The 24,370-nt window shown below is 45.1% G+C and overlaps 1 protein-coding gene across 4 annotated transcripts in view; it reads left to right on the forward strand.

Moving 5' to 3' along the window:
* Positions 1 to 24,370, forward strand: part of PLEKHG4 (pleckstrin homology and RhoGEF domain containing G4) — an 85,034-nt gene that overhangs the window by 14,281 nt on the left and 46,383 nt on the right. For all 4 annotated transcript variants that reach the window (XM_063410599.1, XM_063410600.1, XM_063410601.1 and 1 more), the window contains exons 3-7: positions 5,764 to 7,876; positions 13,094 to 13,309; positions 17,089 to 17,212; positions 18,284 to 18,377; positions 23,580 to 23,666. In XM_063410599.1, coding sequence (XP_063266669.1) covers positions 5,764 to 7,876; positions 13,094 to 13,309; positions 17,089 to 17,212; positions 18,284 to 18,377; positions 23,580 to 23,666 — 2,634 coding nt within the window. The remainder of the gene's footprint in view (positions 1 to 5,763; positions 7,877 to 13,093; positions 13,310 to 17,088; positions 17,213 to 18,283; positions 18,378 to 23,579; positions 23,667 to 24,370) is intronic.

Below are 24,370 nucleotides of genomic sequence, written 5' to 3' on the forward strand. Positions count from 1 at the left end.
TGCTCTCGTATGCAAAACGGCTGGCAAAAAGCAATTGAGTATGTATGGCAGCCTAGGTGGGAGGGCAGGCAGACAATTAGGAAACAGTTGAGAAATTGTTGTTGAAGCTTAACCCTTCAGAGATCAGGTGTGGAACAATGCTCTCCCTTTCCATAATCAGGAACTCCAAGTACTTAAGGGATTCACAGGAAGAGGTTTAGCAAAGTGTTTGCTAGATGTGGCTGACTGGGGTGGCCTCTGACCCCAGCTGTTCCCTGGCCCTGTGGATGAAGCCTCCAGGGTCCTGCCACTGGCAGGATGACGTGTGGGACGAAATGCTGCCAGTCGGTGTTTTTCCCAGAGCTCCAGCTCCCCTTTGATGGTTGCTGGAACGGTCACAAGGCTCAGTAGCCCCGAGGAGTCACGTTACATTTACTGCCAGAACGAGTCCAAGATTAACGTGCTTTACTGTTGGGAGTCTAAAATGTTAGAAACGATGAGTCAAACACCTCCATCACAAAACTTGGCTCGAAGTCTGCAAGATGAAAAACAACCCTACCAGCCCAAACAACCTAAAATGTGCGTCTGTTCTAATCTTTTTGTCTCTGAATGTGAAGGGGGTGTGCAGCCAGGCTTTCAAGTCCTCATGGTAGAAGGTAAGGAATTTCTACGAGGAGGAAAAATATGGAATAGAGGTTGAAATAGTCAGTTACTCATTTGTTTCAAGGAAATACTGGGGGGACAGACTCATCACATAGGATGGATCCATGTGGGCTAGGTATCTAGAAAGTGTGTTTTGGTGCAGTGTTTGTCACCTTGTATTGTCACCAGCCTCCAGCTTGGTGCCAGACATCTTTGTGAGTCGAGGAGGATCCAAGCTGGTGCGTGACCTTGGTCCTCTCTCCCACCCTGAACGCTGGATTACATGTTATTCCATCAGTATCTAATTGGAGCTTCTAATTCTATGGTGCATTGTGTTTTTTCCCCCTTTAAAGAAACAAAAGGCTTTTCGTTTGTACAAACTGGTAATTATTTCAAGACATTTCACAGCTTTCCCCAAAACACCGCCTTCGCTGAAGGAGCCAAGGTAGCAATTTCCCCACTCCTCGAGATCCCGGCAGCTTCTGAGCGGCCAGCGGTGCCTTGGGCAGGTGAGGCAGTGCAGGGGAGGGAGGGAAAGCAGCAGTGACCGGGCCCACAGCGCTGCTGTCCCACAGCGGAGGCGCTCGGGGCACGGACAGGACCGACCGCGCACCGCCCGCGGCCCGCGCGGCCCTCGGGGCGGGAACGGTGGGACACGGGTGTGGCCGGGGGGGCGGGCCTCGGCAGCTCAGTAGCCAATGGGAGGACAGCGGGGCCTGCGGGAGCCAATAGCAGCGCGGGGCCGCCTTGACGGGCAGGGTGGCTTCGGTTGAGCTGTTGAAGGGCCGTTGGAGCACGAGGCGCTGAAGTGCTCGGCCTTGAGGAGGGAGAGGTGTGAGGGCACTGGGCACCCTGAGGAGGGAGAGAGCTGAGGGCACTGGGCACCCTGAGGAGGGAGAGAGCTGAGGGCACTGGGCACCCTGAGGAGGGAGAGAGCTGAGGGCAGTGGGCACTGGGCATCCTGAGGAGGAAGAGAGGTGAGGGCATTGGGAGCTCGAGGTCCTGATGAGGGAGGTATGAGGGCGATGGGCACAGGAGAAGCTCAGGATGCTGGTGGCCCACCTGGCTGACCTGGGCTCAGGTGACATGGCAGTGGGTCTGAGGTGTCCTGTGGGAGGGGGAAACCTGCCCAGTGGGGCTGTCCTACTTGTGTAGCACAGTTTGGGGAGGTGATGGAGGGCCATGAGCTGTGCTTGGAGACCTGTCTGGCAGCCACAAGATGTGGTGTTGGTTGAGCAGCCGTCTTTAGGGAGGGTTGCACAGGGCATTAGGTACTGGTAGCTTTTGGTGAAGTGTGAAGTGTCTGGGAGAGGAGTCAGCAAGATCCTTTCTTACTTGATTGTGACCCTTTCTGGCCATGACTCATGATTTTTTATTTCCAGCGTGATAGTACAGGGAGATTGAGAGAAGCTCTAGGTACCTTCTACCATCTTCAGAATCAGCCCAAGGTTATTCCATATTTTATTTAAAACTCTGCTTGTTTGATCTTTTAAATTTTTTTTTTCTGATTTATGACATTTATTTAATTAGCTGTGATGTCTCTTCCCCAAACCTCCACTGTATGCCCCTTTACAGTCTGAAATCACAGAGGACTGTTTCTTGCTAATTGCTTTTTGAAAGCCTTGCCTGCCTTTTAGAGAGTCTAAACAAAAGCAGTACTTCCTCCTTAGTTTGTTATTCAGCTGCTCCGTGTGAGCGTTTCCTAAACAGATTAAAGGGAAAAGAATTAACTCCTGTCTGAATAACTACTGTAGAAAGTCTTGAGAGCACTAGATCTTTTGTCAGCCTCTGCAGTGACAAAAGTGTAAATGGCTTCATGAAGTATTAGACAAGTTCATGGGCTTCAGCTGGGTGTATTAAAATCATCAGCCTCAGAGACTGGAAGGGGTGTTCCAAGGGGGTCTGTCTCTCCTTAGCACAAAGTTAAAAACCAGATTTTCCCCTTGGCTTTGAGGTGACATCCTGGGCTAAATAGTCTGTTCCAGCTTAACCATCCCTGTAGCTCTAGAAGATTCCACCTTTGTGCCATTTTTGTCATTGGTGCCCAGCTCTTTCCTCAGAGGCAGCTTTATTCCTGGCTGCAGCCACTGGGTGTAGAGGGTGTTCCTGGCACTCCTCTGATGAGCCTGGTTTGGCTTGGTAGTGTTTGGACACGAGAAAAGCAAACTCTTGAGCCTCAGAAGGAGATGTTAAAGGGACTGTAATAAGCCTCTTCACATAATCTTCTCTTTGAAGGTGCATTTTGGAGCAGGAGCAGCATGAGGATGCTCCACTTCTAAAGTTCTAAAGCTCTGTAATGTTTAGACTATTGTGGGACTTGCATTCCTGCTTTGGATGTTACTCTGGCTCTAGATGCAGTTAGACTGTGGCTTTTTAGGGCTTTTCAGGAACTTCAATGCATTCTGCATTTTGGTTTTGGTGATTTTATTGCTGAGTTTTCTCCTTATGAGTCAGTAGGCAGACAAGTAAACACCTAAGCAGTGAGGCTGAGTTTTTGAACGTATTAATATAGAAATGGCCCTCCAGTGGGTTACTCTGCATCCAAATTTTAACAGAATCTCTATGTGAAGTTTGTGCTGATGGAATTCAGCTTTATGTTTGTGCTGCTGCTGATTGCATCTTTCCCTTTTCTTATAAAATAGTTTGGGAACTGATCTTCGTCTGCCTCTTCTTGCCCTGTACGACCCTTGGTACATACCCATGGCCTTAATATTCCTACTAGGAGATATTCTAATGGGAGAAGAGGGATTGGTATGGTGCAATGGTACAGTCTCTTCTGGAAAACTGCAAATTGCTCTAGTTTAAAATTTATGTACAAAATACTTGGCTTGGGCACTTCTGTAGGAGCTGCAAGCTTTGTGGACTGAGGTGCTGTGTGAGTCCCGATCTAAAAGTCCATGAAGTACGTTCAGCCTGAGACCTGCTGGAGGCAGAAGCAGCTTGTGCAAACTGCTGCAAGAGGTGGTCTTGGTGTGCCACAACTGCACTGTGGATGACAGGAACTTACTGATAGAGGCATGTGTGTCTTGCAGATGAGAAAGCCTGAGAACATCAGACTGCACAGTTTAGCTTTGAGGGAAGTACAAGCAACTGTGTGTGTTAGGCTGTAGGGGTTTTTGGGTCTAACTTAATGGGAAGAGGAAAGAAGGGGAGGTGAGTCTGCCCTGAGTCAAGGTTACAATAGAAAGGTAATACTATGATCCTTCAAGTAAATAAGAACTAAAGTAAGGTTCCATTTTGTAGTGATGCAGTAAGTACAGCAGTAGGGCTGTAGCAGTAAGTGAGCAGAAGTAAAACTACTGTGACTGAAATTGACTGTTTCGAAGAAATAGGACTGGCAGATCTCCATCCTGGAATGTGGAAGAAGTTACCATATAATGCTGAATGTCTGGTAACAGGGAAATCTGTTAAGTCAGGGCTAGTAACAAAATACAGAGAACAAGCTGAGCCTACAACATCATGCACTGAGCAAGGACAGAATTAACTGACCCATGAAAAACTGAATAGCATTTTCATGTTGTTAGTCCATGGCAGGTAGTGTCACACCAGCCTTTTTAATAAAACAGCTCTCTCTAGAAGGATAGGTTTCATTGTTTAACCTCTGCCATAAAAGATTTATTATGGAGTCATATCGAGGATTAATTACTTTGTCAAAGGGATTGAGGTTTATGCAAGAACTGCATGATGGCTACAAACTGGTGAAAGGGAGGGAGGATGTTTGTACTGCGGGGAAAACAGAGCTGGAGGCAGGAGTCCTGAAACACGCAGTGCTTCTCATCCATGACCCTGGCATAAAAAGTTAGAGTATGTATGGCATGTTTGTGGTGAAACCAGCCTGGGACACACAAACAATAACCTGGAAGAGGAGGGTGACAAATGCAATGCATAAGATGAGCTCTAAAACTTTGTACTTAAATTTTTGTAGTGGTCGACTCGGAGGGCAAGCACATGCCTCCACAAAGTGGCAGGCAGAACTTCTGTTGTTGAACTGGAGTTCATCAGTTTGAGAAGAAAAACCAGTAATGACTGGGTTACTGTAGGGGCATGACTACAAGACAAGTGGGATTTTAACTTTAAGAGATGCTTCTACCACATTAGGAAAGTGCTGGTGCCATTATGGACAGTGTTTTGCAATGCCTTGCACAATGAACAAATGGTTTTTAAGAAAAAGAAAATGGACATTACAAAGGGGATACTTCAGGCATGCCAAGGAGATGGTGACGGTAGACATGCTAAGGTCATGTGGTGTGGTTAATAATTCTAAGCAATGGGAACACATCCAGAAAATACAGGATTGAAGAAGAGGAATTACTGAATCTGAAGGGTGATTTGGGTTTCCAAACCTGTGAGCAACTTTGCTTCAGGTGCATGGAGTGTTAGAAATCTGGCAGGGCTGAAGGTAAAGATTGATGAACATAAGAAAAGAAATTGCTTTATGACAGTGCCTGTTCTTTCAAGGTGTGTGAGGATCCAGGAGGTTCCTTTCAGTTCTCTGGTTTCTCTGGTATATGGCAAAATACTTGAATTAATTGGATCTAAAGCCTTGCCGTAGAGAAAAAGATGAAGATAATTTGGAATTCATAGTTTATATCATGGCTTAATTTAAATCTTACCCAAACAGAATCGAGTTCAAAGCACTGAAAGTATTTTTTGAAGTTGTGATAAAGCTGTAAATAATGGAGTCAAGTCAGTTCAGCCATGAAACTTCAGTTCTTGGGCAGCATTTGTGTGAGGCATGGACTCAGTGCTGCTATGTTTTGAGAATGAGGAAATTACTGGTATGTTAAGTGTGGTTCCTCACAGCTTGCTGATGGCACTTGCTGCCTTCTTCCTCTGTGGCTCTGCTGTGCTTTCCTCCTGTGCTTTCTACTGTGCTTGCTGCCTCCTATCTCCTGTTTTGTCTTTGCAGTGTCTTCTCCCTTCACTGGAAGGCTGCAATCTTGTGTCCACCTGTCCTCATGGGTGGTTTGTGTTGGTAGCTTTTCTTACTTCTGCTTTTTAAAGAGAAGACCTTAGCATGGAAAACTTGCCTACACCAATAAGCAAAGACCCTTAATTCACGTATTTTCTTGATCTCTCTTATTGAAAAGCCTGAGCTTTTTCTTTTGCTGGTGCTGAAAACACTTTCTCTTGTCTCCATAGGCTCCGTACTGCGGATTGCTGTTTCGCCATGCGGGCTGGCCCCTGTGTATTCAAGAGAAGATTGTAATCCAGCTGGCTTCCGTTGACTGGCAAATCTTGAAGCCTGGTGACTTCTACCTGCAGGTGGTCCCCTCTCTGAAGAAGCCTCCCCGAATTGTATTGAAATGTTTGGCAAAAGATAAGCGTAATGTAGAAGAAGTGGTGATTCCAGAAGTTTCATATACCTCTATTTTTACTCTGGAATGGTTGAGTACGTTCAATGGAGAGCGGATGGGCATAGCACTGGAAAATTGTTTACTAACCACTGATGACAAAATTTTTCGTGTCCCGTGGGATAAAGTGGTTAATCCTGAATTTATAAATAAACCAAAAATTATTGAAAACAATATCATCTCTCCAGAAGTAACAGAGGAACGTTCAATTTTGTGTCTCCCCACGAACCATACTGAGTACAGTTCACCAGACCTGAGGTCTCAGTATCTACAGGAACTAAGGCCAAATCGAGACAACCCTGTCATTAGCAGCACAGCTCCACAGTTAAATGAATCTCTGATCAATGGTGTCTGTATGAGCCCTGTGGCTCAAGAGGACTTGACAAGTGACCTTGAAGGAGAGTACGTTGAGCTGGCAAAAGTTTCACTGCCCAGGTTTGGGCCACAAACAGGATCTTTAACCCAGTCGCTGGCATTAAGTTATCTAACTCAGCCCAGGGCACGAGTGAATGAGTCTCAAGGCAAGCACAGGTTTATTGTACAAGACAGCACCTGCTCCAAGAACTTAATTCAGTCAGCACTCACACAGAAGGAGCACTGTCAAATGGACACTTCTACAGAAGTTCTCAAAAATACTACTCCATTGAAAGGCAACAAAGTGATGGCACATGGAGAACTGTCTCCAGAGGGTCAGCTGATACCGGTTGATCCTGAAAGTATGAGTGATAACTTCCCTGTGGCTGAGTTTCCTGCTTGCCATGCAGAAGATTCATCTGCAGAGCAGGAGACTCACGGTGAACACTCACTGGATTGGCGATATGCACTGTGCAGCTACAGTGATGTGTGTGCTGGAGATGCTGTCAGCTGCAAAGCACAAGTGCCTGGTGCCTCTGGAAACATGAAAGGAGAAAGTGATGGACCTAGTGAAAATGCTGGTGTTGAAGCATTGGAGCAGAGCCCAGAAGCTATTCTAGATGCTACTGCTGCTAAAGAGGAAGTGATGCTGGGAGTACCTACAGAGCCACTGACTGACAGTCAAAAGGACGTGACACTGACAGACGCTTCTCCTGTACCTGTCCTAGGGCCTTTGGGACCACGTTGCACACTAAAGGAGGGTTCTGATGTCTCTTGCCAGGGTGTCAGTGGAAGTGTTGAGCCAATGCAGGTCACTACATTGCCTGAGAATTCAGATGTGGGTGGGGTGAGAGGCTCTCCTTCAGGGAACATGGCAGATGTAAGTGCTTGCTGCAGCAATAATGAAGCAAATATCAGTTCTCCATTAAGTCGTCCAGAAGAGAGCCAAGGAGATGTAGATGAATTTGAGATGGGAAGAAGGGACAGTCAAGAGAAAGTGAAAGAGTCTAAAGAAATGTTGACAGTAAAGGAAAATCAGACTGGTCGTAGTCACTGTTCTGTGAAAGCTCCAGCAGATGGAACCTTGTCAGATGGTGAAGAGCAAGAGCATAAAAGGGCTGAAGAAGCTGTACTACTCCAAACTACCCTGTCAGTAGAGGGGAATCAGATGGCAGAACAATTAAATAACAGTGACTTGTTGGCTCCTGATGCACAAGAAGAAGACTCAAGTCTGTTCAAAACCCCGAGGTCTGGAGGAAGGTTTGAGGAATCACAAGGACTGGTAGAAAACCATGGCTGTGAAAGTGAAGAGAACTCTGTGCTGAACCTGGAGCATGTTGCAGTACAGGACTTGGCGGGACAGGTGGAGAACCAGGAAGGTTCTTCTTACAGGGAAAAGTTGAAGACTGCAGCCTCAAAAACACTGGAATCCATTGAAGAGGAATTGGAGGGTGGACCACTGTCCTCAGGACCTGCTGAGGAGCATACAGAGCCTACCACTGTGCACTCCCAGACAGAGGCAACTTCTGGGACATCATCTGTTAAAGGTATAGCTGTTGGATGTTTGTGTGGTTGTGTTTGGTAACATGGATTAAAAGCAAAGTCCTCCAGGAGTACTGCTTGAATACTACTTATCAGGCAGGATTTGATAAATACATCTGAGAGGCTTTGGGGTAATAGCACAAAATCCTGGGAAGTGATTAAATTGTCATTTTCTGTGCCGTGAAATTAGCTTTTTCTTCACAGGTGGGTTTATTGTTGTATTTTGTTCAATAATTCTTTGCAAATTTAGGTTTGTACAGGAAAAAGTTCCATTGGAAGAAGCTTTTAATTTCAGTTAATCTAATTGCTGGCGACCTCTTCCCGCTACATTCATGTTGAGCAGAATGTGTGAGGAGAGACTTGTCCAACTGTACAAGTCTTTCATAGTTGAAAACTGGTTTTAGGAAGATGGCTGTGGCAAGAGGAAGCAGCAGTGGATGGTACAGTAAAATACTAGCTGTGTAACGTGACCTAAAGATCAACAGATGTATGTGTTGATAACTGATTCAGGCTCTGCAAACTGCAGAGCTGAGGGATTCCCCCTCTTCCCTGCCTTCCCCTCCGGCATGCTTTCTTCAGCTCGATTATGTTTCAAGTAGGAGCTGTTTAACTTGAATGGGAGACCACAGACATTAAGCATCTAACTTAACTCAGATGGAATGTTCAAGCAGGTATTACCCAGATTTCTCAATGCTTGGGTTCCCGAGCTGGAGCTGTGCTGCTTCAGGAGGAACTGAGAGGGCAATCCAGGGGTCTGCCTTTTGCACTGGGCTGTGGGCAGGCAGTGTGTAACCGCACGGGCCCGGTGTGGGCTTTGCCCGGCTCTTTGCCCGGAGAGCTGTGCCTCGCCTCGGTGTGCAGATCACAGGAGCAGCGGGCGTGTGCCGGGGGCGGGGGAACACGCCATTCCAGTTCAGCAGCTCTCATTCGCTGAGACCCCTGGCTAGGAAAATTACTCAGCTCGAAATGTTGGAGTGAGGACTCTTGAAAGGGTTGCTGTACAGATCCATGTTCCTAGAGCATGTTTGACCCTCTGGGGTAACAGATCCAAAGGCTGCCCTGGTCCCAGATTATGTGGCCAAGAGCTCCAGCATGATTCCATTTGACTGCATGCACAGCTGCTTCTCAAGTGTCCAAAAGTCACATTTGACCTGATGTCTTAGTGAGCTCCTAATGGAGTTAAATTAGTGTCCATTGATTAAAATAAAATTTCATTAACATTTGCATTAAGCTGATATAAATCCATAGTTAGGCAAGCCCAGGGTTGCCAGGCATTTCTGATACTTCTGAAGTCAGAAGCATTTCTCTTCTGTGAAATGGAGGGTCAGCTCAAAAGTTTCTATTTCTGCAGTGCACATCTCTGTGAGCATCTATCATCATGAGCAGAAAAAAAAAGAATCGCCTTCTGCCCATCTGTGGGTCTTGAGGGATATATGCCAGGAAATAACCTGCTGTGGGTATCCATTCCCCTGGCCAAGCTGAACCTGGATTGACTTCATGCTTGCTCAGGACCAGGCCTTGAAACACTGAGTCTGTGTTTAGTGCTGGGTGGACACTTTGCTCAGGAGTCTGGTGGCTGCTTGTTCAGTGTTCTCATCTCTTCTGTCTAAAATTTGCCAGGTCTAGCTAGTTTGAGCTCGTTCTCACTGGTCCAAAGAAGAAATCTTGGCCACTACTGGAGATTTCAACAGTGATGGACCCCTCTGGGGTACACACATTTGTTTTAATGAAAGACAATACAAATGATTCTGGGGATTCAGCTGAAATAGGTGACATTGGTGGCTCAAGTCTGCTGATGTTAAACTCGGGCATTGCAGTTTAAGAAAAAAGCAGACCTTGTTATCTCAGTGTTTGTAAAGCAAAAGAAACAACCTAAATTGCCAGGAAAACCACCCAAACTAACCAAATAAACTCCTTATGCCAAAGGGCAGCTCAAGTATCTGTTAATGCTGGCAGTATTTCTTAAACACCATAGCTGGAAATATAAAAAGCTTAATCCATTAAATTACATTTGATTGCTTTGAGATCCAAACAAGCTATCTCCTAATCTAGCCCCATTAAACCCTCAGAGATGTACTTATAAGATAATTCAGAGATAAAATTACAAAGCAAAGCAAATGTCCTACAAATGGACTCTACTTCTCCAGCGAGGCAGTTCTGTAGGTTAAATTCTCTGTGTCTTGTTGAGATCATTTTGCTACTGTGATTAGAAACTGTGAGTATCTTGCCTAAAATATAAATAACAACAAAGCTTAAGCTTTACTGGGTCAGTTCAGATCTGAAGTTCACACCTCAGCAGCAGTGGGCAGAGGCACAATTTGCTCTGTGTGTGGTGGAGGAGCTTGCTTGTCACAGCAGATATTGCAGATTATGTCAAAAACATGTTCAGAACTGGGGCATCTGAGTGTGCTGTGTCTACAGATTTTTCCTTGTCCCTTAACTTGCTCCCTTTACTTCATTCTCAGTGAGCTTGTTTTGTGCACAAACAGAGTCTAACTTAGAAAGACTTAGATATAAATAGAAAAAAAGTCTGAAGTCAAATGTGAATTCTTTTGAGTTGGTGGCTGAAAATTTACACTGGTTCCATTCACAGATAATGTGACTGCTGTTTTTTCCTAATGACTAACATCTCAATGAAAGTGGATTTTGAAACTTTGCAGCTCTGGAAAGAATTCCTCTATTTTGTGGGTGGAAGAATATCTTGATATTCAAGAAATAGGCTGAAAAGCCACACCGGGGCATATTCAGCAGCACCTGTTAGGGCGTTCCCTTCCTGGTCCCAGTTACAACCTGGTGTTAGCATAGGTGATACTGGTGCTGGGGCAGTTTGCAGGGAAAATGCTAATGTCTCTTTGAAATGCACACAAGCAAATCCTCCTCTACCACTTCCTTAACCTCGGGGAAAGGTGGAACCTGCACACACGGCAAATTCAGATGTCCCTGTTCTCAATTTGCTTTTAGATGCAATCCTCCACATTCTACAGTTTCCGCTTTAGTGAGTGCCTCCGCCCCAGATTGCAAATAACCAACAGTGTGCTTGGGCCTGTTTGGGAGAGCTGGCATCTGCAGATCAGAGCTGGCCTTCAGAAGCCTGGGGAAGAGTTTTGTTTGGGCAAGATGTGCATAGTCTGGAGAGGCTGCACAGCTTTAGTGTAGTCTTCCCAGGGTTGAAAAGCCCTAATACCGTGACTGTGTGTGGCAGGCTGAGCAAGAGGCTTCTCTCCTACCTTTTGGGAGCTGTCACCTTATTCTTAAGGGATATCCAAGGCAGGACTGTCACATTCATTTATATATTTCTCTTGTCCTGGTGTGTGACCTATGTGGAACACAGCTATGTTCCACTTCTTGTCCTCTTTAAATCCCACATTTTGGTCTTCTTTGCAGGCTTTTGTCATTTAATGCAGACCCCTTTACTACAGACTGTGTAGTTCTTCTTATTGCCAGGCCTTACAGCTCTCTGATAAAGTGATTCCATGTTCTCCTAGAAAGTCTGCCAGCTCTTAATGTGAAACCTTTGGGCACAACTTCTGTGACTCTGTGATGTTCAGGATACCCTTTCTGCAGGAGATCAGTGCCCCTCTAAAATGCTGTTTCAGGAAGATGTAGCAGTGTTGTCTGAAGTGGATGACCTCTTGCACCACTGGGAAATGGAGGCTGCGGTAGCCCTAGGAACAGAGTGGGGCTCTGGTACAGCCCACAACTGGCCAGAGCCCTGAAGCCATCAGAGCAGCTTATGTGGCTCAATGCAGCAGATGCCAGGCTGGATCCCAGGGATGCTCCTCAACCAGGGTGTTACCAAAGAGGAATGAGCAGCTACTCTATCATGCCCTCCGTGATGGGAGCTCCTCCTTAGTTTCCCCCACTGCTGGATGATTTAGTGCAGTGAGCCATGCTGCTCAGGGCACTTCTCTCACCCATTTTAGCAATTTTGAAAACAGTTTGGGCTAAGCCTCAACCTGTAAATCTCCTTCACTGCTAAAACTTGTATTGAAAGCCACTTCAAGGGCTGCTTTGTTCCTGGTCCTGCTCTTTAATGAAGTATTGGAATCTGTTAGTAAATAAACTGAGTCAAGTGTCAACATTGTTGATGCAGCAGGAAGGTAGGATGATTGAAGTAAATTTTAAATAGCAATTAAAATGTCTGACTTCATAAGCAAGCAAAAAAAAATCCACTCTTATTTTCCTGAAGAAAGGTTGATATTTTTGTTGGTAGATACTGAAGTATCAGGATTTTAGTGAAGTATAGCCTTTTATTTAGTATATACTTTTATTTATATATAAATATACTTCTATTAAAGTATAAAATATACTTTTATTTAGTATATCTTTCTGCAAACACAAGGATAGCCTAGTTGTGTACTTAGGCTGCTAAAGATCTATTATTGAAGATGTACTGTTGGCTTCTAATTCTTGTGATGTTGGGAAATGTGGAATAATACTTCTTGCACAGGAAGTAGATTCTTCTTTTCTTATTTCCAGATAGTTTTACATGAAAATTGATAGAACTAGCCTTAGTTTCCATGTAGTAGCCACGATATTTAGTTTTAGAATTAACTGATTCTGATAACTTGTACTTTAGAGCTGAGGTGTCAGACAAAGGAAGTGTTTTCTGCAGTTCTTGAGCAGGAGCTGGTTGGTGTAATCATCCTGTTCTTCAGTGTTTTTAAATATGTTTCTGACTTTCACATTAAATGTTAACTAAAAAAGGCTGAATGAGGAGAGCAAGGTCTCTCTGGCTAATTTCCAGCTGATTTGTCAGCCTCCAGTTGACTTCATATTTTCAGGCACTAATCTGAAAGTGGTGTTGGGGGAGTAATTCTGTCCTGATGGAATAGCCCTCCCTGTCAGAAGCTGGTTTATCAGTTCAGCATGCTCAGGCTGCTGGAGCTCAGCCAGGAACTTGTACTGTGCCAGACTTCCAGGCTGTGAGCAGACATGTACTGTTTGATATGTTACCTTTAAAAAGGGCTTTGACTGCAGTAATCCCAATCTGAATCGAGCTTTTATACTTTGCAAACTTCACAATAAATTGGTTCATTTTTTCTAGATATACAGTAATATTAATCTTATAACCAGTTTTGGAGCGTGCATGCTACTGGCTGAAGGGCTGGAGGAGCTGCAGAGTGCTGGAGCTGGGGGTACATCCCTCCCCAGTCTGGTACTTGCCTGGGATCTTTAGGGTGGAACTCTGCTCAAGCTTCTGTTTGTTGCTTGTCTTACAGGGATGATGTCAGAAGAGACAGAAATGAGAAAAGAGGCACCTGGCACAGGTGTACTGAAACCAGGGAGTAAAAGCAGTGCCCTGGAGGAAGCTTCACCACCCGTCACTCCCCCGACATCCCCAACTTCTAGAAGTGCCTGGGGTGGTCAGTTTGCACCTACCCTAGTCAAGGATGTGAACCCAGAAGTGCTCAGGAGCGGAGTTGCATACCTGCCTGGTGAGTAGTTGAGCTGGAATGTGTCTTGGAAATGCGGTTTGGAGGAGGCAAGGGAGATGAGCCTCCTTTTGCAGGGCTGGAGGCTGGTGCCAATTCTATTTCTTTCACCCTAAACCTCTTCAGAAGTTCCACTTCTTGACTTCTCTGAAGTTTCCAAATGGGCAGGACAGGAAGTAGAACTTCCCTCCCATTAATGTTAATTTGCTCTCAGGTGTCTCAAAATGTTAACCAAGCGTGTATGAGTCAGAAATGCCAAATCTGTGGGCTCATACCTGGAGTGCAAAAAGAGCAGAGTGAGGGTGCAGCTAATGATGGGCTGGTGGGCCTGACATCAGACCTGGTCAGAAGAATAGGAACTTGATTCACTTGGTAATAATTAAAGGATAGGAATGTAGAAGATGCTCTTTGACTCGACTCTTGAAAACGAGTTTTATTCTTGGTAATTAGAAGTCTGGTTGATTAAATGTAGCCACCTAAATATAATAGATTTTTAGAAAACATTTGTTTTCTTGACACATAGTGTTGAAAGGAATATCCCGGTGGAGTGACTGAGCAACGTGTAGGGTGAATGATTGTGCAGCTAAATAGCAGATGACAAAACTAACTATCAAGGGAGAACTTCCCAGAATTATTGGGTTGCAGGTCAAATGTTATTCAGTGTTTACATCTGATAGAGCAATGAATATCAAATAGCTGCAGATAACATCTCTGCATGGGACAAATACTGCCAGAGGGGTGAACAAAGCTGAGGCTGTTGGACAGAGCAGCCAGGATTGCTTGGTGTACAGGGCCCACACAAGACGTCTTTGTGTTTAACCAAACATGAAGTGAAGCAGAGGAAGTAAGATCTACCTCTCTAGTGAGAAGCAGCATTTGGCAGCTCTGTGTAAGGAGCCTCTGTGGGCTTGTCCTTTCAGAGCCCGCGAGAGGCTTGTTCAGTGTGGGGCAGGAGGAGCTGCATTTGATAGCTCAGGGGCCACATGTGAGTGGAAAATTGGGCAGAGAGCCCAACCTCAGGGGAGAGGTCAGGCAGACCTGTGCAATGTGGAGGAGTTGGGAAGGAGAGCAGAAAGGCAGGACAAGCATCTCCCAGGTGGTGCTGGGTCTGCAAGACCTGTTTTGACCTCAGGTGTGTAAAGGGGAGAAGATGACTAGACAGATTAAGAGACTGATTTTTTACCTCTGTATACTTACTGGTGAAGCCTATGAAATAGTTTGGGCTGTATTGTAGAAGGAAATGGTAAATATTAGAGGTGGTGCAGAGAAGGGTGACAGCCCTTTCTTGTAACCAAACTGGGTGTCTTACGACAAGAGACTGGAAGGTTGCTTATCTCATAGTATAACTGAGAAAGAGGTGAAATCACCTTTGTGCCAGGAAGGAAGAAGGGAGTTAAAAAACTTTGCCAGTTTCTGAAAGAATTTGAAACGGAAAACCAAGGGTAGGGCAGAGTAATGGTACATTCATACATGTAATTTTGCATTAGGAGATGAATTGTTACAACAAATCCCAAAGGATGGTTTTTAATCTTCTGGTCTGCTGATCAGTTTGGACATTTTTATGCTGTATATAACAGCCCAAAAAGTTACAGGATTAGGGAGAGTCTTTCAGAGAAGCTCTCAGTCTCTGTGTTTTGGGAGCCTGACTGTGCTACCAAACGCTCCATTTGTCACAGATTCCTATCATAATGTACTGCTGTTAAATGAGACAAAAGCATTTGAATATGTGATGAAGGGATATCAAATGCCCTTCAGATGCCTGCAAGAAGCAAGGATTTGGTTTGATGCTGCTTCCAAGGAAGTTTCTCTCTGAGGAAAGAATTGTGTTTCCTGTAAAACCACTCTCAGATTTGGTTGACCTCTCTTCCTTTTTGAGGTTTCAGTGGGCAATCCTCACACCTGAGGGAATGTACACACAACTCAGTTAAATGCCTTATGTTAGTCAGTGGTAATGATACGGTATTTACATTAGAAAGAATAACTTTTATAATGAATGGTGAATAAGAGCTAATTAATAAACCAGTAGCTGATAAAGTTAGCCAAAACTTGCAGGATAGTTTCAGTTCTGGATTATGCCACTGTTGAAGACCTAGCCCTAGTGGCTCTGGTTGCTTTTTTGACCTGGTCAGGCAATTCCCAGACTACTAGAAGGAAGTTCAAGGTTTAATCAAATTCTGATGATACCCAGCCTGCTTGATGGACAGGAGATGTTGCTTCAGAGTTAAAAAGCTTTTATTGAGCCATTTTTCCAGTAATTGAGAGCTTTGGGTTTTTTTATTTTATTTTGTGATGGTCCCTTTAGCTTATGAAATAAATTATATTAATGAGCTTTTTCTAATTTCTTTCCATCTCTTTGATTATGCAGCATCCAGGCTCCAGTATTTCAGGAGTAATAAAAATCCTCCAGAATTACAGTGATGATGAAAGATCTTTGTTAGCAGGAGAAAGCCTCTGTCATGATTTTGGTTCCTGGGAGGGAGAAAGCCCTGCTTCAAAATGATGTCCGTCTGTGTCTGTGCTGCTTACTCGAGTCATGTCCTAGTGACAGATTGAGATCACACTGGGGCAGCTTTCCATGCTTGAGGCTGTCCATCTGTGTGTGTTTCACCTGTCAGCTCACATGCTTGTCCCTGGGATGGGAGAGAGAGGTGGTCCAGGACAGGATCTCCTGTGGTAGCAACAGAGTTAAGGAGAGAAAGAAACAGATTGCTTCAAGTCTCTGGTTTTGTCTTGAGCTTGGGATTTCTGCCCTCCCCATCTTTCTTATACAGTTTGTATGACAGGAAATGGATCCTGTTCTTGTGAATTACTTTTCACACAAAAGAGGTGTTGTCCCTCCTGTTCCCCAAATCACTTACCTTCCCAGTTGCTCGAGCAGGCTCACTGCAGGTATTGCCTGGTTTTGAGTCTCAGAGGCAGTTCTGGCATTCCAAAGTGGTGTGTCCACCTGCTCTCTGCCCTGCTTTTGCATCTGGAGAGGAGGCTGGACATAATTCCAGAACTGGCACTGTTAGGTCCTTCTGCTGTGATAAGCTGTGACTTTGGAAAACAGGTGGCAGAGAAGCATTGTCCTTCCTGGCTAACTGAAGCAGAGGGATTTCTCCTTCTTCAGTGTTCACAACTCAGCTGGGTTGCTCATACTGTGCTCTATCTATTCTCTGGGCACTGAGCAAGCTCTGCACCCAGCAAAAGCCTGGCACTGCCTCTGCCCTTGTCAGAGCTGTGGGCAGGCAGGACTGTGCTTCTGGGCTGTCCTCTCTGCAGCCTCTGAGGAGGAGCTCTGGGCTCCTGCTCCAGGGCTTTGCTTTGAGGAGCAGACTGATTATGTTCTGGGCTCAGCCTGCAGCATGTGCCCAGTCTCATTATGGAGTTCATGTTCTGCAGACCTGTCTGCATTCTCTCATGTGACAGCAATGTGAAGGTGAGATTCTGTGTCTTGAATTTATGAGATTTCTGCTTTTCTCAAGATTATTGTTAGGCAACTTGAGCTGTATTTATGAAGAACATCTGTTTGGGTGGAAGACAGCAGTAAAAAATTAACACTACTGTGAGAGAAAGACAAGCTGAGCTGATCTGCCTCACTCTGGGGCAGCATTTGGGTACTTTGGAAGTGTGTTTATAACCTCCTACCATCTGTAACATACACATATTGAGTTCTGTGGAGGATTTCCAGGAAGGTGGTGAGGTCTTAATGGGAGAATATGAGGCATAAAGACCTGGAACCAGGCTCTGTTGAATTACTTGTGTGATTTCCACCCCCCCCCCCCCCCCTCTTTTTACAGGTACAAGAGACAAATCAGGACGTGCAGTGGCCATAATAACGACAAGGAACACAGCCTGGTTAAACCCCCACTGCAATACCACTGAGCTTGTACGCCTTCTTCTGTACTTGCACAGCATCCCGAGGTTTGTGATGCTCTTGGGCTGACAGGGCAGACAGCTGCTGCCCTGTCCACTTTGCCTTTCAGGGACGTGGGAATGGAAGGAGGTTTACTTTATTGGCCTAGGAACTTGGTCCAGACAGTCCTGAAATTACACAGGTGTGAATCTTCTGCTGAGTGAACAGGCTTGTGTTCAGCAAGCACTGAACCATTCTGTATGTGCTGTGTGCACACAATGTGATATAATTGGGTATGTACTGAATGTTTTCATGTGTTGCCATGAATCCAAGCCATTTTTGCTATCCTTCAGCAGTTCAGAAAATGGGATTTGGGAGCTATCATGGGGCAATCATGCAGCAGCTCTGTGGTAGTGTTGTGACATGACATTTTAGAGCCAGACCTCCAAGCTAGAGGAAGGGAGGATCTGCAAGGGTTGAGAGTCTGACTTGATGTCTGGCTGAAAACTGTTTGTGGAGTCTGCAGGCTGGAGTGTGCTTCAGCTTCTCTTCCTTTCACTGTGAGAGGTTCTTCTTCATCAGCTCATCACTATGTTTCACCTTTAGATGACTAAATAAGAAGAGGTGAAGCTAACTCTGATAGTGATTTTTTTGAGGCCTTTAAACAGTTAATAAGGGGAGCAGGATTAACCCATGAGAAACTCATGCTTTGTTTCTTATGCTTTTCCCTTCAAGTCTGATTCTGGGTGAAATAGGCATTGGGTCTGCTCCAAGACTGGCTGCTCTTGTGAAGCAGCAAGACTGAAACCAAGCTTGTCCCTGAACACAGTTAGGAAGGACTGGTTTTCCTGTGTGTATTATCCAGTGGCCATCAGCACCTTTGCCATCAGTGACACATATTCTAGGAGCAGGAGAAGTGGGAAATTGGGTGGAAGTCATAGAATCAAACAGCAAAGGTAAAAAGTGAGCAATCAGTTGGTAGTTTCTATGTTTTGTTTAAGAAAACGTGGCCAGTTAATTCCTGTTATTACAAAGCCATAAAGTACTGGTTTTTCACCCTGCCGTGACTACAGGTTCTGTTTCTGTCTTGTTAGTTTTCATTGGTGACAAAGGTGACCTTTTTATCTTTGTCCTTGCAGACCAGAGTGTCAGGCTTTGGGTCTCACTGTTCTTGTGGATGCTCGTCGCTGTTCGCCCGTTCCTGCTCTCTTCAAGGCGTTCAGCACATTGCAGGTGAGCTCGAGCTTGGGCAGAGGAACACTGCTTGGCTTGCTGTCGTGGTTGGATGTTACATTTCCATCTGCTGCTCATGTCCTCCATCTGCCACCTGGCTTTCAGTTGGCTTTGGGAGGTGGAGGTACACACCCGGCCCTGCTTTAGGAGGATGACCTGGACTTGCCAGACTGCAGACAAAGCAAAAAACCTTAGCAAGTCTGAGTTAGGGGAGAACACCCCTCCCCACCCCTCCAAATTTGCTTTCATCTCAGTGCTGAGGACAGCCCATACCCAAGTCTCAATGCTGTCATGAATTATCCTGCTTGGAGGTGTTGTCCCCTGCACTGAGGGGCTGTGGGAAATGTGCAGGGATTTTTGCCTGCCACAGAGAAGAGGCAGTAAGAGAGGCCTCTGCCTGCTGTCATGGAAAGGGCAGGACACTGCTTGCCATGCCAGGTGGAAAAGCACGTGCAGCTGTTGATGTGGCTGTCGATGAATGATTGGAATCGGATGTGCTGTAACTCTATATTGCTTCAGGTCAAAGGCTTTCATATCAGTCACTTGGGAAGCCAGTGGGTTGTGTTGCCCCTCCTCCCAGACAGAAACTATCTGCTGCTGTTAGAAAGCCAGGGAGATGCTGGGTTGTAGCGATGACTAATCTTTTTTAAGCAGGTGTTCCTTTTAAATCAGAGCTTAAGTCTCCTAGGACTCAATCTCTGCAAAATGGAACAGGGCAATGTTTTAATGAAGCTGATGTCTGTGGTTTATGTGCTTCAGTGCCACATCTGAGAGTTGAGTCTGACTCAGAGGTCTGTCCTCCTGCTTCCTGGGCTGGGTGGAGCTGTGAGCTCTATCAGCGTGCTCATTTTCTGTGGTGAAGGAGTAATCGGGTGCCCTGCTCAGTTCTGCAGAGGTAACAAGAAAATATGTTCTCTTTTATGCTGTGCCCACATGGCAGTGGGCTTGCTAAAGCTTTTGAGCATTTCACTGTCCATGTAAGTTGCATGGCAGTCTTAGTAGCCTGGAAATCAGTAACAGGTTCTGGCTGTCTCAGTTCTCATACAAGCATGATAATGATGCCATAATAATGCCATTTTAACCTTAAGTTTGCCCTCTGAAATGAGGGAGGTGGGAAGCTTTGTGCTGTGCTGTGATCCTGTTTGGCTCTGAGCATCTTGTTATCAGGGTGGTGCTACAGTTATTTAACAGAGTTTAATGTGCTGCAAGATAGATTGCTGGACCCAAGTGTGTGCTCCAGGTAATAGTGACTGACAGAGGCTGATCACTCTGCTTATGTTTGATCCTTACACTGACTCTTCTGCAGCCTCTGTAAAGGAGATCTGTTCAGGAAGCTCATCACATAGTTAATGCAAAGGAGTAATCCCTCTCTCCTCTGAGCCTTTTGGAGATCCTCAGCATTTACTCTGTGATCCCATGGTAATGTTCTCCTCTGCTCTGGAACAAGGATAGTGTAATACAGAAAACTGAGTGTAACAGAGTGAGGCAATCTAAGTGTTCCAGAGTGCAGCAGGAAGTTTGGCCTGGAAGTGACTGCACTGAACAGCATCCTGCTGTTCCCAGCTCTGCTTGTCTCCTGAGATGCTCCTGGTAAACCGTTTCAGTCTTTGGATTGTTCCATCAGTGCTGGATGAGACTGACTTCTCTTAGGTGTTTAAATTAAAAAATATAGTGAAAAGTGCTTGATTTCTTTGGAAATACAATTTCTTCTTGAGTTGGAAAACCTTGACTATGTGTTATGCCTCTAAGTTTACAGAGCAGATCACCTCCTTGGGGTCCTTTCTAAAAGTCCTTGCGCAGCTCAGTGTCTTTTATCTCTGGCAGACTGTCTCTAGAGCTCATTTCTGTGCTGTCCTGCACAGATTGTCTTTATACATGATTTTACTTACATAGTATCTGTGAAGCCTACTATGATAATGTGCTGTAATCTGTTAAATGTTGAGGTCCAGCACAGCTTGTTCAAATCTGAAGGGCTGTTTTCCTCTTGACCCAGCAGTGGGAAGCACTTCTTCACAGTGGGGAAGAACAGATCAGATGCCCTAATGCAGAGTCCCTTCCTGCTGGGGGTCTGTTATGCCTAGAGAGACTCCTGAGAAGCAAAGGCTGCTCGGTCAAGATATATCAGCCTGAGGAAATCTTTCTTCCACTTCTACATCTTTCCAGAATGAATGCATGATTGGAATTAATTGCTAGTAGACAACTATGGGTGATTGCAGGTTAGTTTTCCCTACAGCACTGGGAGTCTGTCAATTGCTTTGTCCAGAACCACCTGGTAAACTGATGGGAGCCTTGTCCTCTCTGCCTTCAGGGCAGGGCCAGTTGTATTCTGCAAGAATTTTGTTTCCCCTTCTTTTTAGAATATTGGGTGGCTGGGAGATCTTTCTGTCCCAGACTGCAGCCAGAGCAGAGGGAGGGGGGAATAAAAACAGAAGAAAAAGCTGCTGCAGAGCTATCTCAGGAGGAAGCAGGAGGAACTCTGGCAGCTCTGTGTGGAGGTGAAGGGAAGTGCACAGTGTGTGCATGTTGCAGGAATAGATCATGCTTGTTCCTGTGGGAAACTGCATAATGATGCTTTGGAGCAAGGATTTTTGCAGGGATAAACGCTGTAATGTTTGCTTACAGGTTGTCACTGGTAAGCTCTGTGCTGGGGGTGGCAGCTCTTAAGAGGAACTTGGTACTCAGAACTGCTAGGCTGACTCCTTGCTCAGTGAGTAGGCAGGGCATGGACAGTGGAATGTGTGCTCTGCCTTCAGTGAGCAGGTATCTGTGGGATTTCCCAGAGTCTTAATAATGGGATTCTCTTGAATTTCCCATATTGTGAAGGCTTAATCCTGTAATCGGCTGTGTTTGTGTGCTGGATTGGGAAGAGTCAGTTCAGCATTTGGAAGCAGAGAAGTTCTGTGCAAACCTTTCTGTTCAAGAGGTATATTTGCATTCTCACTTAGTGCAGAAGTACAGAGGACTTTGGTCTTGTGTTAAAGACCAGGGACCTCCTGCCTACTCCATTAGAGTGGTCACTTTGAGACTCACTGAGGTGCCTGGGGACTCTCCCATCTGCACAAACATTCCTGGCAGCCTCTGCTTCAGACTCTGCCAGTGTTGTTAGGTCTGGTCATGGGTTTCCATTTGGAGCAAGAAGCCAGAAAACTGGAACTTCAGTCTGAGAAACACTGAATAAAGTATCTAATTCTCTTTTAAAAGAATAATAATGAAAAGATCTATATTTACCCTGGTGCTTTCTGAGCTCCTCTTGATGCCCCTCTATTCTATGCTATCCACACTGTACCTGTTTTTGGAGGTGAAGAGTTCACTTATATGTGTGGAACTCTTGTTTCTTTGCTTCTCTGTAGTTGCTTTTGTTAGCAAAGGTGGTAAGAGATTGTGCTTAAAGCTGCAGGAAAGTTTCCTCAATTGGCATCCTGCTGTTCCCAGCTCTGCTTGTCTCCTGAGATCCTCCTGGTAAACTGTTTCAGTCTTTGGATTGCTCCATCAGTCCTGGATGAGACTGACTTCTCTTACGTGTTTATATTAAAAAATATGGTGAAAAGTGCTTGATTTCTTTGGAATACAATTTCTTCTTGAGTTGGAAAACCTTGAACTTTTCCCTTGACAGCTTTATTTGTGAATGGTCTTGCAGTTTCTATTTTGAGGAATAACAATCAAATTAGTGTTTTGGCTATTGTGGTAACCTCTTGTTACACCATCACTACCTTTATCCCTCACTCAGATTGCACATCTTGTGACTGTTGGCATAGAAGAGGGATTGTGTAAGAAAAATCAGTTTAGTACCATCATCAGTCTTGAAGCTGTGTCCAGTCTTCACCCTTCAGTACTTTCTAGCAGATAAATTCAGAGCTGGTGATACAGCTGTAATATCTCCCCATCATCTCTTCAGTATTTACCTAATGCAGCCTGATTATCCAATAAATCCTTTTTGGTCTTTTTATCAGTGTTCAAGTAACAGTGAAAGTGAGAATAATTCACTTTGGAGAAATTTGAGACAGTTTAGAAATCTCTCATGGTTTTGGAAGGTGTTTCAGTTGGGATTTTTTTGCTGCCTGTTTAAAAGGATTGTAGTTTAGGACTGGATGAGAGAAAGCTTTTTTCCTCTGTTCTGCAATCTCTGCTGCTGCTTTCACTTGAAGAATTGGGGCTCTTTGTGTTGGCATGATTTCTTAATTGCTGAACTGGGTCTAGTGTCAGGTTAGGTCATTCGGTCTCTGTTGGTCCACTTCTCTCTGCACTCTGGCTCTGCTGCTTCTGGCAGATATTTAACCCTACTCACTGCTGGAGCTGTTAATTTAAACAACTTCCCTTTGCTGCTGTGGACTGCTATGTGGCAGGTTCCTTGCAGCTCAAGCAAGACGGGAAAGGATTTGTTGCTTGACAATTCCTGAGATCTTTGCAGAGGCAAAGACCATGTAGGAGACATCGAAATGGGATGGCTCTTGTTTAATCATGCGGCACAACAGCTTAAATGGCTCTTCTTGCTTTCCTGGTCCAGGCATCTCATATGTGCCCTGTCTCTACGGTCTGGATCTTTCTGCTGTATTTCCCTCTTCCTGCTGTTGCTCTCTGCCTGTTTCTCACTTCCCCTGTAGAATGCTTCTATAATTGGAGGGTTGCTCCTGGATCACTGAGATTGAGCTACAGCTGCCAGACATCCCTTGCATTTGGAATTTCTGTCAGTTTAACAGTAGAAACAGGATGCAAGTACTTGACTGTAAATTGGCAGTAAGTAGAGAGAAGATGATGTTTTTGGCACGGGGTTGGGGGTGGAGAGGGGAAAGCCACTTCCTTTCAGTTAGGTGGAGGGACCAGGAAAGTTATCAGGAAAAAGACTTGGACACAGAACATGGTTTTTGGTTTTGTTTTCTTTTTTTTTTTAGTTCTGGTTTTGGTTTATTTTCCCTGACTCACTTCCCTATGAAGAAGGCAGAGCTTCTTTGGTACAGCCAACACCTGACCTTTTCCATTCCTTCTTTAAATGTTGCAGGACGAGTTGATCTGAGGCAAACTACCTTAAAGACATTACCTTGGTACTCTGTAGACTGGCCTTCCTTAATTTCTGGTGACTGCCTTCTAGGCTTTGTAGATGCCTTTGAAGGATAAATTGCAAACTTGTGTATGAACCTAGTGTGGAACATTCTCCTTAGTATCCAAGGCAGATCAGTAATAGATTTGTGCTCTGTTCTGTTGTAGGACTTGGATCCTCAGTGTATTCATGGAGTACTGCTCCTGGTTGAAAGAGATCTGAATTTTCGGATGGAGAAGCCACCAGCAGGACAGGTAATAGAACCATTTATCTGGGGTTTTCTGGGCCTCTCTTGATATCCTCTATTTAACTCTCCAGACAGCAAATTCCCTATCACTGATGTATGTTTATTCTCACATGAAATTCCTGTAGGTGTCCTTTGTGTTTTGTGGTTGTGCTCTCTATGGGTGTGGTATTTTTTGGGTTGTAGTGTTTATGTGAGCTGAACGGATCCCTGTCATGCTCTGTTTGCTGCCACGTCCATCAGTGACATTTGTGCCACAATTACGTCAGTCTGCTGGGAACTCAGAACACAGGGGTCTGTTGGGAACATGGATAACTGTAACAGAGGAGCCTTGCACAATTAGCTAGGGATGTTTTTCATGTTCTCCCATTAACAAGGGGGGAAATGCGTGGTCAGGAAGAGATCACATTATGCTAAATCCTGAACTCCACCTTTGAAGATGCTTGTTGCTTTCCTGGATTTTGCATCTCTTCTGTTCCCTCTCCTCATACCTGCTGCTGCCAGTGGCTGAGAGACTTCTGCAAGAAGGGGGAGATGACATGGGCATTTGTGTGAGGTTCCCTTTGTAGCTGAAATGTCTGGAAAGATCAACAGGATGGAAAGTTACCACAACATCACTGAACTCTCCCACTAGAAGTAAAACTGTCTTGGTATTCTATAGCTGTGTAAGAGGTGTAGGCTCCCAGCCTCTCTATGGTGAGTGAACAGAGGATC

Source organism: Prinia subflava, chromosome 13 (assembly GCF_021018805.1).
Source record: "Prinia subflava isolate CZ2003 ecotype Zambia chromosome 13, Cam_Psub_1.2, whole genome shotgun sequence".
In the NCBI taxonomy this organism is placed as follows: domain Eukaryota; kingdom Metazoa; phylum Chordata; class Aves; order Passeriformes; family Cisticolidae; genus Prinia; species Prinia subflava.